Source organism: Marmota marmota, unplaced genomic scaffold, assembly GCF_001458135.2.
Source record: "Marmota marmota marmota unplaced genomic scaffold, marMar, whole genome shotgun sequence".
Taxonomy (NCBI): domain Eukaryota; kingdom Metazoa; phylum Chordata; class Mammalia; order Rodentia; family Sciuridae; genus Marmota; species Marmota marmota.
Genome location: NW_026000222.1, coordinates 1,197,028 through 1,212,765, shown reverse-complemented (window position 1 = coordinate 1,212,765; position 15,738 = coordinate 1,197,028). Strand labels below are relative to the sequence as shown.

At 46.9% G+C, this 15,738-nt stretch overlaps 2 protein-coding genes across 5 annotated transcripts in view; one reads left to right on the top strand and one right to left on the bottom strand.

Annotated features, from left to right (window-relative positions):
* The window catches only part of LOC125613120, a 9,914-nt gene extending 9,812 nt beyond the window's left edge, over positions 1 to 102 (bottom strand). Inside the window, exon 1 of the mRNA XM_048792485.1 lies at positions 1 to 102. This exon is cut by the window's left edge and continues 138 nt beyond it. Within this exon, the coding sequence (XP_048648442.1) occupies positions 1 to 35 (35 nt within the window). The 5' untranslated portion in view covers positions 36 to 102.
* Zc3h18 (zinc finger CCCH-type containing 18) overlaps positions 102 to 15,738 on the top strand; it is a 51,649-nt gene continuing 36,012 nt past the window's right edge. For 2 of the 4 annotated variants that reach the window (XM_048792484.1, XM_015495968.2), the window contains exons 1-4: positions 102 to 826; positions 8,110 to 8,717; positions 11,299 to 11,383; positions 12,105 to 12,176. In XM_048792484.1, coding sequence (XP_048648441.1) covers positions 778 to 826; positions 8,110 to 8,717; positions 11,299 to 11,383; positions 12,105 to 12,176 — 814 coding nt within the window. In that variant the 5' untranslated portion in view covers positions 102 to 777. Of the gene's footprint in view, positions 894 to 8,109; positions 8,718 to 11,298; positions 11,384 to 12,104; positions 12,177 to 15,738 lie in introns of all 4 variants that reach the window. The other 2 variants (XM_048792482.1, XM_048792483.1) reach the window with 2 other exon arrangements.

Genomic DNA, 15,738 nt, shown 5'->3' with positions numbered 1-15,738 from the left:
GCCCGCGGCGGAGTGGATTTTCCTGAAGCTGTCATTTCTCTTCCGGGCCACTCGCGTGGCACATGTTTGCCGCCCACAAAGCGGGGAGAGAGCACGCTGGTTCGCCCGGGAGAAGGCCCGCCCGGACTGTCGATGGGCTCTTCGGGGAACTTTGAGCTCTTTGGAGCCTGCTGGAACTTGCTCCCGCAGCTCCCGCAGCACGGCTTGGACGTACCGACTGCGCCCCAAGACGCGCGCTGGGCTCCTAGGAATGTGTAACTTCTTGCCCCTTTGATCGGGAGCTCAGAGATGCCGGGTCCTTGACATAAAGTAACTGCAGTTATGATGCTGGAAGCAAATAAAACTTCAAGACTTACAGTCTTGCTCCTGCTGGAACTTGAGTTTTCCCGAATACTTTCACAGTTGAGTTTACTGGGCCCAGTGGTTGATCGTTTTAAATGAGCTTCGTTTAGTAAACTCATTTCCAAGAGTAGGTCATTCTTCAGACCCATTTGGGGGAAATGGAAGAGGGCATTTGGCACCTGAAGTACTGTTGGGGTGTCACAAGGCTCTCATCGTTTCTTCTATGAGCCTCACCAATGTGGCATTGCCCATCTCAGTTCAGTGATTGGGATTCTCAGGGTGGGCCTGGACCTAGGCTGTATCCCACTTTCCAGCCATGGGAGGAGAACCTTTGCCTGATAATTTTAAAATCTGAGCACACATGTGGAGCCCAGCCAGCTCTGGAACCAGTCAAATGTGTCCCAAAGCCTGGAACTCTTCTGTTGTAGATGGGAAATGCTCAAACATTGTGAGAGAGCTTTGTGGAATCACTCCAGAAAGACAGGTAAACTGTGGCCTTGCTCATGTTTAAAGATATTTTTCACCTTATCACAACTCCAGATCGTCTCAAGGTGAGTACTTTCTTACCAGGGAGTTTTTGGTGGTTGAGCTTAGTCAGTTTGGGAATGGTATCTGCCACTAATCTTGACAGCTTTCTTTTAGATATTGCTAAGTCCATTAAATTAGACATCAGAATTTTTTTTTTTTTAAGAGAGAGAGAGAGACAGAGAATTTTAATATTTATTTTTTAGTTATCGGCAGACACAACATCTTTGTCTGTATGTGGTGCTGAGGATTGAACCCGGGCCGCACGCATGCCAGGCGAACACGCCACCGCTTGAGCCACATCCCCAGCCCTAGGCATCAGAATTTTAACCAGATATATCAGAACTTAGGCATTCAAAGGGGGGTGCACTGTTAAGAGTAATTGTCCCAAAAGATTATACTTTTATTGCATTGATGATCCTTTGCTAAAACCACTTCATAGCTTCTTGCTTATGAGAAATTTGGTCTCATTCAATAGTCGCACCCCATGTTTGACCAAGAGTTATCTTACCTGGCTTGATATTAGACCAGTCTCTGAGTTTCTTACAATAGTTTCTCAAAGTGACCCACCTGCAAAGAGGAGGATTGGCCACTACTGAGCACACCCAAAGAGTGTTCTACAGACTGCAAAGCTCATTCAAAAAGAGAAGTTCCAAAAAATGTCCTGCAGGTCAACAGTGCCATTGGAATCAGAGTGTTGCCTCCAGAGTGTCTTTTCCAAGGAGAGATGGCACCCACTTTGTGTCTAAGTTCTACATTGGTCGTTTGGGACAGTTACTTAAGTAATGAGATTTTGTCATTTATTCACCGAGCACGTATCAAGTATCATCTGCCAGGTGCAGTTGGCACAGAGACAGGATAATGGACACTTGCCATTCTATTCCCTGGACAGGTTCAACATTGTGGATTAGAGGACTAAAGATTTAGCTCTCAGCCTTGCCAAGAGTTCTGGATTATGGGGCGATGGTTATGTAAGAAGACCAAACTGAGCAAAAATTGTAAACCTGGAACCTGGTGTGGTGGCGCACGCCTGTAATCGCAGCAGCTAGTGAGGCTGAGACAGGAGGATGGCGAGTTCAAAGCCAGCCTCAGCAACAGTGAGGTGCTAAGCAACTCAGTGAGACCCTGTCTCTAAATAAAATACAAAACAGGGCTGGGATGTGGCTCAGTGGTTGAGTGCCCCTGAGTCCAATACCCAGTTAAAAAAAAAAGAAAAAGTAAATTGTAAATCTGGGAGTGGGTGAGCTTGACCAGAGGACCCCTGTTTCATTTTGCACTTAATAGGCTGCATGTTTCCTTCCCTTGCACCTGGCATAGAGTACCACTCAGATATCTGCACCTTTAATTAACCTCAAAACAGGACACTGGTACTCAGAGAGACAGTTAACCTGCCAGGAGCAGGGCTTAGAGCTCAAGCCATCTCCTGAGTCCTACTGAGGTTCCTTCTCTTCCATGTACAAGATGTGACTCTGCTTCTAATAAACAGATAGATTCATTGGCATGTTTTTCTCTGAAAGGTCGATGGACTGAGTGGACTACAGCAGTAAAACTCCAGGAGGTCCTCTGGGAAAGAAGGTGATATGATTCCTTCCTTCCCTCAAGAAGCCTGTCAGGGCCTCCTAGAGGTGACTGTGTCCCGGGTACTAGGGCAGTCCTGTGCATGCCTGCTAAGTTTGTTAATGGTTCCCCCTTCAGTCTCAGAAGTGTGTTCTAGTTTGGATAGTATGTTATTTGGTAGCTGGGCTATTGATTACCATCTCTTTGCTGAGTTCAAGAAACAGGAAATGAATCTGAACCCCCACACTGTGTAGGGGGTATGTTAACTTTCCATCACTAAAACAAATCTCCCAGATAATCAACTCACAAAGAGAAAAGGTTTGTTTTGGCTCAGAGTTTTGGAGTTTCCCATCCATGATTGGAAGGCAGCATATTACAGCCAGAGTATGTGGTAGGACAAGAGCACCCACCTCATCGTGAACCAGGGAACAGAGAAAGAGACCAGAGTCTCACAGTCCACTTTGGGACACACCCCAGCAACCCAAAGACTTCCTACTAGGCCCCACTTCTTAGAAGTTTTAGCACCTCTCAGTAGCATCCCTCTTGGGACCAGGCTTTAACACATGGGCTGGGGGGGGGGCATTTAGGGTCCAAACTATAGCAGCAGGTGATGGGGGGGGTGTCTCCCAGCAGCTTTTAAACAAACTATTGCAATACGACCTGTAATGGAATGAAGTACACTATACAGAGGCAAGAATTCTTAATCTGGTGTTTGGAATTCCCTGAAGTAAGAGGAAAATTTTACATGCCTAGGGTGAGGGGCCCTACCTGTCATTAGATTCTTAAAGCAGTCTGTGACACACACTCTCCCAAGGCTCCACTGACAAACTGGCAGTGTCACCTAATCTTGGTGCCTCTTGCCCTGCTGCTTTGTGGTAATCACCATGAACCCTTCAGTGGTCAGGAGAATTTGACTTACTGTACATTCTACTGTGGAGGGCTTGCAGGCTCAGTAAGTGCTTCTTGAGATAGTCTTACCACGGTCCCTGCTCTCTTGGGATCTAACTCTGGGTTGTACTTCCTGTGAACTCAGCATAAAGGTGAGATGCCTTGGATTCGTCTTTAATTTAAGCGCCAGACAAGTTAAATCAAAATAAACGGTTGATGTCACCATTCAACTCTTTGTATGGTCATCACTGTTTTTTAAGTAGCAGTCCAAACAGATCATATAGTAACCTTGTCTTCTGTATGAAACTGGTTTTCTGGAAGGACTGAGATAGGGTTGTAGATGAATCAGCACCAAACTTTAAAAGGGAGAAAAGGAAAACAGGCAGGATGCAGTTGAGGTTAATAGAAGACTCCAATTTATGAAAGGGCTATGTTCCAGAAAAGAATTTATAAAATCTGTTTAGAATTTGGGTCCCACTGTTCTGTAGAAACAGTGGCTAAAAGTGGATCTGGTTCCCAGGCAAGGAGCAGAAGCTCACATTGCCATGGTCCAGGAGCATCTGCTCCAGAGAAGGCTTTTGCTACAGCCCCAGGACAGCCACACAGTAGCCATGTGGCCTTGGTGTCCTTACCTGGGAAAGGGGAGCAGTGCTTACGTGGAAGGTTGGTATGAGGATTGAGAATGACGCTGGTAAATGAGTTAGTCAGGGCTGGCAGTAATCTCTCAGTATGATAGTGGTTGTCGGTTTTATGGTGGTGTTTGTCAAATGACACAGGGAAAAAACAAAAAACTATTCCTGAATGCTCCAGGAGACTTGAGCTGAAGCTTGGCAGGAGTGATTAGAGTATGATTTTTTTTTATTGAGGATTATATCTGTTTACATTCACTTTAGTTCTGTTTAAATTAAAATGTGTCAAACCAGGAATGGTAGCTCATGCCTGTAATCCTAACTGCTTGGGAAGCAGAGGCAGGGGAATCACAAGTTCAAAGCCAACCTTGTCAATTTAACTAGAGCCCATCTCAAAATTTTTTGAAAAGGACTAGGGGTATAGGTCAGTGGTAGAACACTCAGGTTCAGTCCCCAGTGCCACTAAATAAGTAAGTAAAAAGTAAATAAAAAATAGATACATAGAAGGTGTGGAGCATGTCCCAGGCATGTTATCAGTTATCTCATCAAATTGTTGTAACAACCTCACAAAGTGGCTACTGTTATCCCTATGTTTTGAATGAAGAAACTGACATCTAGCAAGTTCACATAACTTGCCTAGGATCTTAAACCTAGGAAGCAGCAGAATGAGGACTACGGTTCTCAGAAGCCCCAGTGACAAGCTAGAAGGCAGTCTCCCCACTCTTGAACTGGCCCATGGGCAGTAGTTCAGATTTTTTTTTTTAAAAAAAATTATTTATTTGTTCTAATTTGCTATACATGACAGCAGAATACATTTTGATTCATAGTACACAAATGGAGCACAATTTTTCATGTCTCTGGTTGTACACAAAGTAGAGTCACACCATTCATTTCTTCTTACATGTACCTAGGGATAATGATGTCCATTTTATTCCACCATTTTTCCTACCCCCAGACCCCCTCCCTTCCCCTTCCTCCCCTTTGCCCTATCCATAGTTCCTCCATTCCTCTCATGCTCCCCTCCCCCAATTACGGATCAGCATCCACTTATCAGAGAAAACATTCAACCTTTGGTTTTTTGGGATTGACTTACTTCACTTAGCATGATATTCTCCAACTCCATCAAATTTACCTGCAAATGCCATGACTTTATTCTCTTTTAATGCTAATATTCCATTGTGCATAATACCAGTTTCTTTATCTATTCATCTATTGAAGGGCATCTAGGTTGGTTCCACAATTTAGATATAGTGAATTGTGCTGCTATAAACACTGATGTGGGTGCACCACTGTAGTATGCTGTTTTTAAGTCCTTTGGATGTAAACCAAGGAGTGAGATAGCTGGGTCAAGTGGTGTTCCAATCCAAGTTTTATAAGGAATCTCCATACTTGGAGATTGCACCAATTTGCAGTCCCACCAGCAATGTAAGAGTGTGCCTTTCTCCCGCATCCTTGCCAACACTTAGTGTTGCTTGTATAGAAGTTGTGGGGTTTTTTTTGTTTTGTTTTGTTTTTGTTTTTCATTTCTGACCACAGAGTTTTAAGATTGACAAAATATAAGAAAAATTTGGTTATACCTAATGATGACAGTGAAACCAAACTGCCAACTAATTTGGGCTCCAGAAAAGAGCCTTTAGCAGGTTATAAGAGGCTGTGGTTCTGCTGTGCCCAGGATAGTATGTGGCAAGGCCTACAGCAGCCTGGGCCAGTGTTTTCTGCAGAGTATCAATTGTGTGATTTTTAATCTAGTTTGAGGGGACATTTAGTTTTGCATAACAGTGAGTTGATTTAAGAGATAACTTTATTTCCAAGGTTGCCATAAGCTATATAATGTAAGCAGTGTGTTTTGTCTGGTTTTAAGTGGGTTATCTGAGACTCAGTGACCAGTCAGCAGGACTGAATTCCTACGAGCACCAAAGTACCACACCCAGGGTTTGGGAGATGAAAAGTCCTTGCCCTTCTCTGGGGAAAGTTTTAAAGTAAGTCTAATAAAAACCATACAAAGCTAGGGGTAGGATGTTCTACACAAAGGTAATCTTATGGGCACAGTTGATTTGTTGATGTCACTAATAATCAGAAGCTACAGGTACTGCCAGTTTGGCGCTAGCCCCTGACTGACTGCTGTAACCCTGCCACTACATGCACACATGAGCTTTTGGTCTTAGCAGTGGGAGAGCATGGAGGCCCTGGCCCTCCCTGACTGACCCTGGCTCCAGTCCCTTTGGTGGTGAGCTCTGCCCTTGCTGCAGGAGTCGATTTGCAGCCCTGTGTGGAGGCCCACCTGAAGCTGGGTGGTGGGCTCCTCGAGTTTCTGCTTCCGGTGTAGTTTGCCACTACAGCACTGATGTTTAACAATTCTTTCCAACAGTCCTACCTCTGAATACAGCAGTAAGGAAAGCAGAGGTGATCCTTTTCTAAACTGCCTACTTTGGAGTGACATAGGATAGCTTGGTTGGTTTATAACTTTATATGATGGTTAACCATTGTGTCTTTATAATGTGGTGAAATTTAAGTGGTTCTTCTGATGTTTATTCAATTATAGTAATCTGCTACTTAAATATACAAAATATACATATATGTACATATATGCTTTTTTATTGTAGTTTTAGATATATATGTATGCATGTATACATACTTTTTCTAACTGTAATTTTTGGTACCAGCTCAGCCCTTTGCAAGTATAAATTTAATAATAATAAAAAATATTGAAAAAAATAAAAGTATAAATTTATAATATACATATTTTTACCTTTAACATGTAAATATAAAATTGTATAAATAATTTTAAAAATATGAAATATGTGAATGTGCATGACTTGCTACCTCTAAACCCATAGTGATCTGGGAATGAATAAACTGTTTCTAGATCTTGCAGTTCTAGAACATCCTGACTGTGATACCCTTATTTTAAACAGAATTTTTTAGTCCAAGACAATGGTGCACACCTGTAGTCCAAGCTACTCGAGAGGCTGAGGCAGGAGATTGCAAGTTTGAGGTCAGCCTGGGAAACTCAGTGAGATCCTTCCCTCAAAAAAAACTTTTTGAACAGCTTCACATTATAAAGAATCAGATGGATACCAAACTCTTGCCCATACCTGTCACCACAGTTGAGACTGCCCATTGGTTGGAGGGTTGGAAATGCTGGCTTATAGGCTGATGATCTAGGTGCCCTGCACGTGCACTCTGACCCACGTCAGGCAAACTGCCTTTGAGACAAATGGAGCAGTGTGCTTCCGTGGATTTTCAATGTGGGAAAATAAGAAAACGTTGACTCTGTAATTAAATCTGGATTAGTGAAACAGAAGTGCAGTCTTCTAAGATGCTGCCATCTTTTTACATAAGCACATGGCTTGGTGTGTGAAGTTCTCTACCACAACAGGTACCCACATGGAAATAGTGTTGCTGTCTCTGGCACGTCTCTGGACCCTGAGCACTGCCCTGGGCACCTGCTGAGTCTGAGTGCACAAGTCTGGTGACAACCTGAAGGCTGTCTCTCTGTCTCATTAAGACCCTTTTTTTAATCTTTATTTTTATGTGGTGCTGAGGATCAAACCCAGTTCCTCACACATGCTAGGCAAGCACTCTACCACTTAGCTACAGTCCCAGCCCCTGCAGGCTCTCTTTAAAGAGTGTCCACCTGAGGAACTAAGGCAAATGGAAGGCTCTGCTTTGAGAATTGTCCTCAGCAACAGAAAAGGCTCCAAGCTTGCAAACCACTGACCCTGACCCAGGCTGTGCTCTATTCCCTTTGGGATGACCCCAGACATGTGCCTTTGAGTTGTGCTCCCTTGATCCATGAAAATCTTACTGACTTTGAGAAGTAATTTAAGAATCCAAATAGCTGTCCTTTGCCGTCTGTGGCTTACTGTCTGTTAACCTTGAAGGTTGCACCTGAGAGTGGAAGGGCTTTGCCAGGCCATGTGTCTCATGCTACCAGATTGCCAGAAAAGGAGGCACGTGCTATGCCGCTTAGTAGAGTGTGGTCCAGCCTTGTGGGGTCTTTCTGCAGGGTGGCATGTGGGTTCATGTGGGTTCAGGAGAAGCCATGTGGGCCACACACAGTGCAGGTCTGCTTCTTCCTTCAGGTGCTGCATGAGCTAGGAGAACAGGATAGGGTTTACCCTCCATCCCGCTCCATGCTGTAAGCCTGTGTTTGTTTCTTTCCCAGAACCGTGGGTACCGATGGATGTGGCTGAGAGCCCTGAACAGAATCCTCGCTCCCCAGAGGATGAAGAGGAACAGCCAGCACTTTCTGACGATGACATTCTAAGGGAAAGTGGGTCTGATCAGGATTTGGATGGAGCTGCAGGGAGGGCTTCTGATTTAGAGGATGAGGAGAACACAGCCAGGGCACCAAGCCAGGAGGAGAGTCGCTCTGATGAGGAGGACCGAGCCAGTGAGCCCAAATCCCAGGATCAGGACTCTGAGGCGCACGAGCTGAACAGGGGTCCTGCAGGCTCCCCCTGTGAGGAGGAGGCAGATGACGGCGAGGAGGACCGTGCAAGCGACCTCAGGGATGAGGCCTCCTCTGTGACCAGGGAGCTGGATGAGCATGAGTTAGACTATGATGAGGAGGTCCCCGAGGAGCCGGCTCCTGCGGCCCCAGAGGACGAGGCCGAAAAGACAGGGGCTGAGGAGGATGAGAAGGGGGAAGGCGCTCCTGCAGAGGAGGGGAAGCCTGAAGCCCAGGGTGTGGGCGAGAAGGAGCCCCCAGAGGCTACCAAGGAGAAGAAAAAAGAGGACGATGACGGAGAGATTGATGACGGGGAGATAGATGTGAGTACGAGGGGCGGCCTGGCCAGCAGGGCTTCTCGCTCCCAGTGGGGGCCCACGCGACAGGACAGACTCCTGTTGGTCCTCGTTGCTAGGGGGGTAGGGGGTGGGCTTGTGCTGGGACAGCAGGCAAGTGCGAACACGGAGAATGCCGAGTAGGCCTGCAGCAAGGCTTTTGTGCCAGGTGGCAGCCAACAGTCTCCACGGACCCCTGAGAACACCCGGGCCCCACTGCAGTGGGGGTCTGGCCTTCAGTAACTTGATCTTAGACGTGGTGGGTCTCATTTCATGGGAGGTAATTATGTTGAAGAACTTGAATCAGCAGTGTTTTGGAAAAAATAGCCTGAAGTCTGAGCAGTATTTTTTTTCGAAGTATTGAACTTGAGACGAATGAGGGGACAGAGCTAATGGGAGGTCTGGGGTTTCTTGGGTGCCCTGGGAAGAGAGTCTCCTTGTCCGGGTCATTGAGTGGAAGGAAGGTATGTTGGACGTGGGCTGGAAGGAGAGGGAAACCTGCCAGTTGGATGTGGAGTCCTAGGTTAACCCATGTACCCTCCTCTCCGGCAGGACGCTGGTCTGTGTGGATTCAGTTTGATTTGGGCTGTGGTTTATTGCCCTGGTCATGCTGGGCAGGCAGAAGGATTGTGGGTATTACCTAATTGGTGTTGGTTCCTAAGAGCAGAACTCTGGGGGGGGGTGTGGTTGTGAGTTTAGGATTTTAGGTCTTTATCTTCTTACTGTGTGCTCTCCTTAGTTAATGACTTGCTTAATCCGACCTTGCAGGGGGTTGTCAGGACTGTGTTGAGCAGGTTTCCTTGTGTTTTGTTTTCCCTGCTTCTGTTTTTGGGAAGTTTACCTCTATCCCAGGGTTGGCAAAGAGAAAAGGTGCTGTGAGACTCAAGTTGATCAATTTGGGTGAGGTTGTGAGTTATGATTGCTCATGAGTTTGGGTTTTTGGTGTTTTGGAGAGAAATGCTCTTTCCAAAGCCAGCAGGAGTGTGGTGGGGCCAATCTGGGCACTGGACACTCCGTTTACAGTTGAGAGGACTGTTATAGGCCCTTCCAGTGTCAGCGATTTAACAAGTCCTAGGGGAGCATTCATCAGAGGGGGTCAGGGCTTCCTTGGATGATGGAGGATCTTAGTGCTGCAGCCAGCCAGCCCTGGACAATGCCACAGTCTTGTTTCCCCTAGAGACAGTGTGTGCCCCACTTAGGTCCTGTGGTGTGTGTTGGGTTTTTTGTTGTTTGCTTGTGCCTCCTACAAAGGCCCCTCAGCTCCATTGCAGTGTGACCACTGTCCTTCAGCAGCAGAGGAGGCCTTTCATTTTCTGTGCCAGGCCCATGATAACATGCTGGGGGTATGCCAGGGAAAGCAGGGCACACCTTAACCGGGTAGGTAAGTGGGCAGGAGCTGTGGTTGGTAGTTTCCGTCCCCATTAGAGCACACCTGACTTGCCCCAGGAATAGTTCTGGTTTCTTCCTGCTGTCTCTTGCCCAAATCTACATCCTGGTTGCCTCCCCATCCTCTGTGGGGGCTCAAGCCATCTTCACTCCACTGTGATTCCAGGGTGTTGGTTGGTTCTTCAGACCCCTTCCCAAGAACGGAGACTCCTAGGTTGGGATCTACTTGACTGATCAACCTCTTGTCCCCAGGGCCTGACACATTATAGGCAACTTGTTGGTGACTGTTGAGCATACAGTTGAATCTTACTGCCTTGGGGCACATTAAAGTTGAGGGACTTAGAGACGCGAAGTGGCGGTGTTGGGAAGTCTGCACTTGAGAGCCATTTGCATGCGTCTGCTTGTGTGAGGCCTTGAACTGCCTGCTGGTCTTTCGTTCTCCCACACCTCTGAGTGGTCTCTCACCACCCAGGCTTCCTTCCTGTGTGCCATAAGCGGTTTCTGCGGTCTTCATGGGTCTTTGCCTTGACATCACCAGCTCAAGTCCTCCTGTTTGTTCTGCGTTTATATCTTGTCATTTGATTAGCAGGCCTTCAGCCACCTGGAGTATACCATCCCTTTGGGAAGAGTAGAGGACATGTTTGTTCATTCTTCCTCTGGTGCTAGGGCTGTGGGGAGGGTACTGGGTGCCCGTGTGGGCTGGGATGGTCCAAGGAAGAGTCTCAGCTGAGAGGCACAGGTGGGAGTCTTGGCTGTAGCTTGGTGGGAACGAGCCCTGGGGCAGTGGGTGGCTAGGGAGCACAGAGCAGTGGTCAGGTCTTGGTTGCTCATTGGAACCCCAGCCTTTGGTCTTCGTAGAGCTCCTGAGTCACTTTAGAATTGGACAGTAAGGTTAGGACCCTGGATCAAGAATCAGCCACAAGGCAGAGTAAAGAGCTTCATGTAGCCCACACTGTAACACAGTGTTCTTCCTGTGGCCCTCAAGCTTACAGGCGAGCTTTGAGACCATCCCTGTGGTGCAGGATGGAATCCAGGGTTGGGGAAACGGACATGCATTGGTGAGTGGCCAAGACACGCCTCATGGAAAACGTCAGTGTTCCCCACACTCAACTTCTGTACTGCCCTGCGATAGAGGCAGTGCAGGGGGCAGTCACCTCGTTAAGACAAGTGTCCTCTGTTGCAGGATGATGATCTGGAGGAAGGCGAAGTGAAGGACCCCAGTGACAGGAAGGTGAGGCCTCGCCCCACCTGCCGATTCTTCATGAAAGGTAATTGTCTGGGTTGGGCTCTGCTCAGGCTGCAAAGCCATAGCCTCTCCTGGGACCCAGCTGGAGGTTCAGCCTCATCAGGGTCCTGCTGTGCGAGGCTGCTTGTAGGGCCAGACCCTGAGTGCTGCTGCGGCTGCTGCTGTTCAACAGCAGACCCTTTTATTGGTCCTTTCCTCGCTTAAGAGACTGCCTTGGAGGAGAGCCAGCCTGTCACTTTCACACACTTGGAGTAGACCCATGACTAACAGGCAGCAGCCATTGTCTTTCTAAGGGGTCCCTTCTGTCAGGCTGAACACTCCGGCACCCGTGTTAATGTCCCCCCACCTCTGTAAGAGATGACCAATTCCTGCAGCACGTTCTTCACTGGGGATGGACTTGAGAAGGCAAGGGAGGGCCTCTGGAGGCCACAGGCACTCTGCAGAGAACAGTGTGAGTTGAGTAGCTGGGCAGCAGGGGCAGTCTGGTAAACCCTTGCTTAGAAATCTGGACTGACCCTGTGTCAGCATGTAGCATGACCCCTCAGCATGGTGATATGTGTCTCGTTTGTAGAGTCTTGGGATGTTAGTTTGTAAGAGTTTCTCTGATGGGCATGTTTCTTGTATGGGTGCTTCCCTTGAATAGGTAAAGAGATGGTTTCCTCTTGCCCTTAGATGACTTGCTCACTGGCCAGCTTGTGTGTGCAGTCTAAAGCTCACAAGAGCTTCCTGTACTTCTTTTCCAGATGTTGTGACACCATTATCCACTCTTCTTCCACCAATACCAAATTCCATACCACTCAGAGGCCAGGTTAAAGGTACAAAATATCCCATATTCACTCTCTTTAGTACCTTAAAGTCCCCTGCTCCAGAGGCCAGACTTCTTCCTTCTGGATCCAGATCATGCCTGGGACACTGCAAAGAAGGAGGGCTTCAAGGGACAGAGAGCTGTTGTGGCTGCCCTTTTTCCTCCGAGGCACGAGAGCCAAAGGTGGAGGCAAAGGTGCAGCAGCTTGCTTGGGAGGAGGCAGGAACTGACTTGGGGTGGGGGGAGTAGAGTCCCGTCTTACAGATAGGGCAGTTTGCACTGAGACTGGCCCTTGAGTAACCCCACCCTCAGGCCGAGAGATACTCTGATGAGGGATTCCTGAGAACCCTGGTCAGGCTCGCTCCTCTAGGGTGTGTGCTTTTAGCCTACACTGTCTGTATGCTTGTTTTTGCCAAGTGAAAACAGTTGACCCATCTGAATTATATGTGCATGTGATGGCCCCAGTGTGCACACAGTCCTGTTGGACCAGCGGGGTTGTGGAAAAATCTAGAGCCCACAGCCATGTGCCATGTGACGTGTCTCTCCGTCTTGTGACAGTCACCATAGCCACACTGAGGACACAGCAGTGTACACCACATCTTAGTTCCTTAAAAACTTGGGCATTTCTAGTGTTGATATTTCAGAAAAGTGAAACGTTGTTAGAAGACCTATTTTCTATAGTGGTGTGAGATTAAATGACGTCAGATGGTCTCTGATTCCTAGACGTAAGTGATACCGAAGAACTCTGCGCGCGCACACACACACACACACACACACACACAGCTGCAGCCACTGAATTAGCACTGCTTACAGACTGTGCCACACACTGTCCTGGTCTCTGGTGGCTGCATGGCTCAGAAGTGGAGCCAAGTGGAGCCAGTTGGTTAGGACTAGCCCACAGGTTCCATAGCAGGAGACAGCAGGCCCACTGTCTCTGAGTGGAGGCTCTGGACCAGGAACTGGGCTCACGCTGCTACGTTGGTTCTCAGAATTTAACAACCAAAGCACAGAACAGATGAAGCAAGATCGTTACTGGAAATGTAAACTGAATCTCTGGGAAGATGCTGGTACACGAGAGCAGCGGCATTGTCTCCATGGATGCAGGGCAGGGTGGGTGAGACTGCTAAGCTTGAGTGTCCATGAGTGAGGTCTCGCAAAGCAGTTTCTGCAGTCAAGAGAGTGGAAACTGGGGCCAGTGGTATTTTTGCAGCTTAATTGAATGTGATCAAAAACTTCTTTCAAGAATGATTCTTTTCTTACCTTCCCACAATGCTGGGGATCAAACCCAGGGCTTTACACACATTAAGCAAGTGCTCTATCATTGAGCTACATTCCTATCCCTGGTCCTTAGTTGTTTTTGGTTTTTTTGTTTTGTTTTGTTTTTTCTTTTCAGAGATAGGATTTTGCTGTGAGGCCCACGTTAGCCATGAACTTGCACCTCAGCCCTCCAAGTAGTTGAGATCACAGACCTATGTTACTGTGCCCCATTGAGGAGTGTTCTTAAGCATATTTACCTTTCTTCTTATTGGTTATTCTGAAAGGTGATGTAGTATGAAAGGAAACCATTGAATCCATTTGGCAGAACGTAATCTTCTGCTTTTTCTTAGGAGAAATTTATTTGGATGTAGGTGTTTTGTTTACCTGCAGTTTGAAGTGTGATGTTAAATTGAGATGAGTTGGTTTAAGAACTCTTCAGGAACAAGAGAAATTACTTTAAAAGTATAATAGAGTTTGTCGTGTTGGCAAGGACACGAGCAGAGCACACTGGCACTCTCACACAGTGCCAGGGTGAGTGTGAGATGGTGCTGTTGCTTTGGTGCAGTCTGGCTGTTGCTCAGGAGTAAAGGACATTGTTAGTTACCCCATGGCCCTGCACTTCTGCTTCTGGGTTTCTGACCAAGAGGAGAGAAGACATATGGCCCTGCCAGAGGGCTTGCAAGCACCCAAAACAGGAAACCTTCTAGGTGTCCCAAAGCTAAGGAGTCCATCCATGCAGTGGAACACTCCACGGCAGGTAGGAGCCCAGGGAAAAGAACGCTGGCTAGCTGCAGGAACCTGGGGGACATGCCAGCGAGGAAAGCCAGCATGCAGGGCTGCTCAGGGCTTGGTGTGGGACTCCAGGAACATGCATCTCCAGAGCCGGCAGAGCCCACGTGAGGATGGGGCTGAGCACTGAGGAATGCAGGGCTTCCTTCTTGAACATTCTAGCTAGATGGTGGTTATGACTGCACAGCTTTGTGAGTACACTAAAAACTACTAGATTGTATATTTGTCTTTTTTTTTTTTGTAGATGGACATGATTATTTTATTTATTTTTTTATCTGGTGCTGAGGATTGAACCCAGTGCCTCATGCATGAGAGGCAAGCAAGTGCTCAACCACTGACCTACAACCCCAGCCCCTAGATCATATGATTTTAACAGGTGTGTGAGGTATACTTCCATGACTACTTGTGATCTATAGATAAATCATTTAGTTGCCCAGGGCACACATTGGTACTTGTGACCACTGACTACAAAGTGTACCAGCAACACAACTTTTAAACATTTTCAAGAATTGATACTTTGTGGCATGTTTTTACCTCTAGATCTGTTAAAGCAGGACACAAGAGTTCCATACACAAAGGAATAAGAAGCATTTGGAGGTTTTTTTGTCCTTTTTTTTTTTTTTTTTGTATTGGGGATTGAACCCAAGGGCACTTAACTACTGACCCACATCCTCAGCTCTTTATTTTTTATTTTGAGACAGGGTCTCGCTAAGTTGCTGAGGCTAACCTTGAACTTGAAATCCTCCTGTCTCAGCCTCCCGTGTCATCGGGTATAGTTGTGCCTCACCACGCCCAGCAAGAAGCATTTTCTTTAAGCTGTCCTGCTTCAGGTTTCTGTATCCCTCTGTGAACAAGCACCAGTCCATTTGTAATTGCCCTTGTTGGTTTTTTTAATTGTGGAAGAAACGTGTTTTTCATGGAATTGACCATCTTGATTCAGGGTCACTGAAAGCACTTTGTTGTGTGACTGTCCCCATCAGGCATCTCTAGGACATTGTCAGCTCACAGCACTGAAACTGTGCCCAGCAAACCACAGTCCCTATTCTCTATTCCAGTCCCAGCACTCCCCACTCTGCTTTTTGTCTCCGTGGACCCAACTTTGTTTTGGTACCTCATGTAAGTGGAATCGTGCAACATTTGTCATTTGGTGACTGGCTCATTTTGTAGGGCCTACTTCTCAGGGTTCACCTGTGCACAGCATGTGCTGGAATTTCCTTCCTTGTTAAGACCGAATAATATTTCATTGAACAGACAGACTGCATTGTTTTTGTCTGTTTACCTGCCATTGCACATTTGGCTTGTTTCCACCTCTTGGTACTGTGGATAATGCTACGAGCATGTGTGCAAATATCTTTGAGACCCCTGGTTTCAATTTTTTTGAATATAGACCACAAGTGGGATTGCAAGTCATAGGGTAATTCTACCTTTGTTTTGATAGAGCTGTGATCAAACCCAGGGCCTCATATGTTCTGGGCAGCTCTTCACTGAACTAAACTCCTGCTTTACTTTTTTTTTTTTTTTTTGGT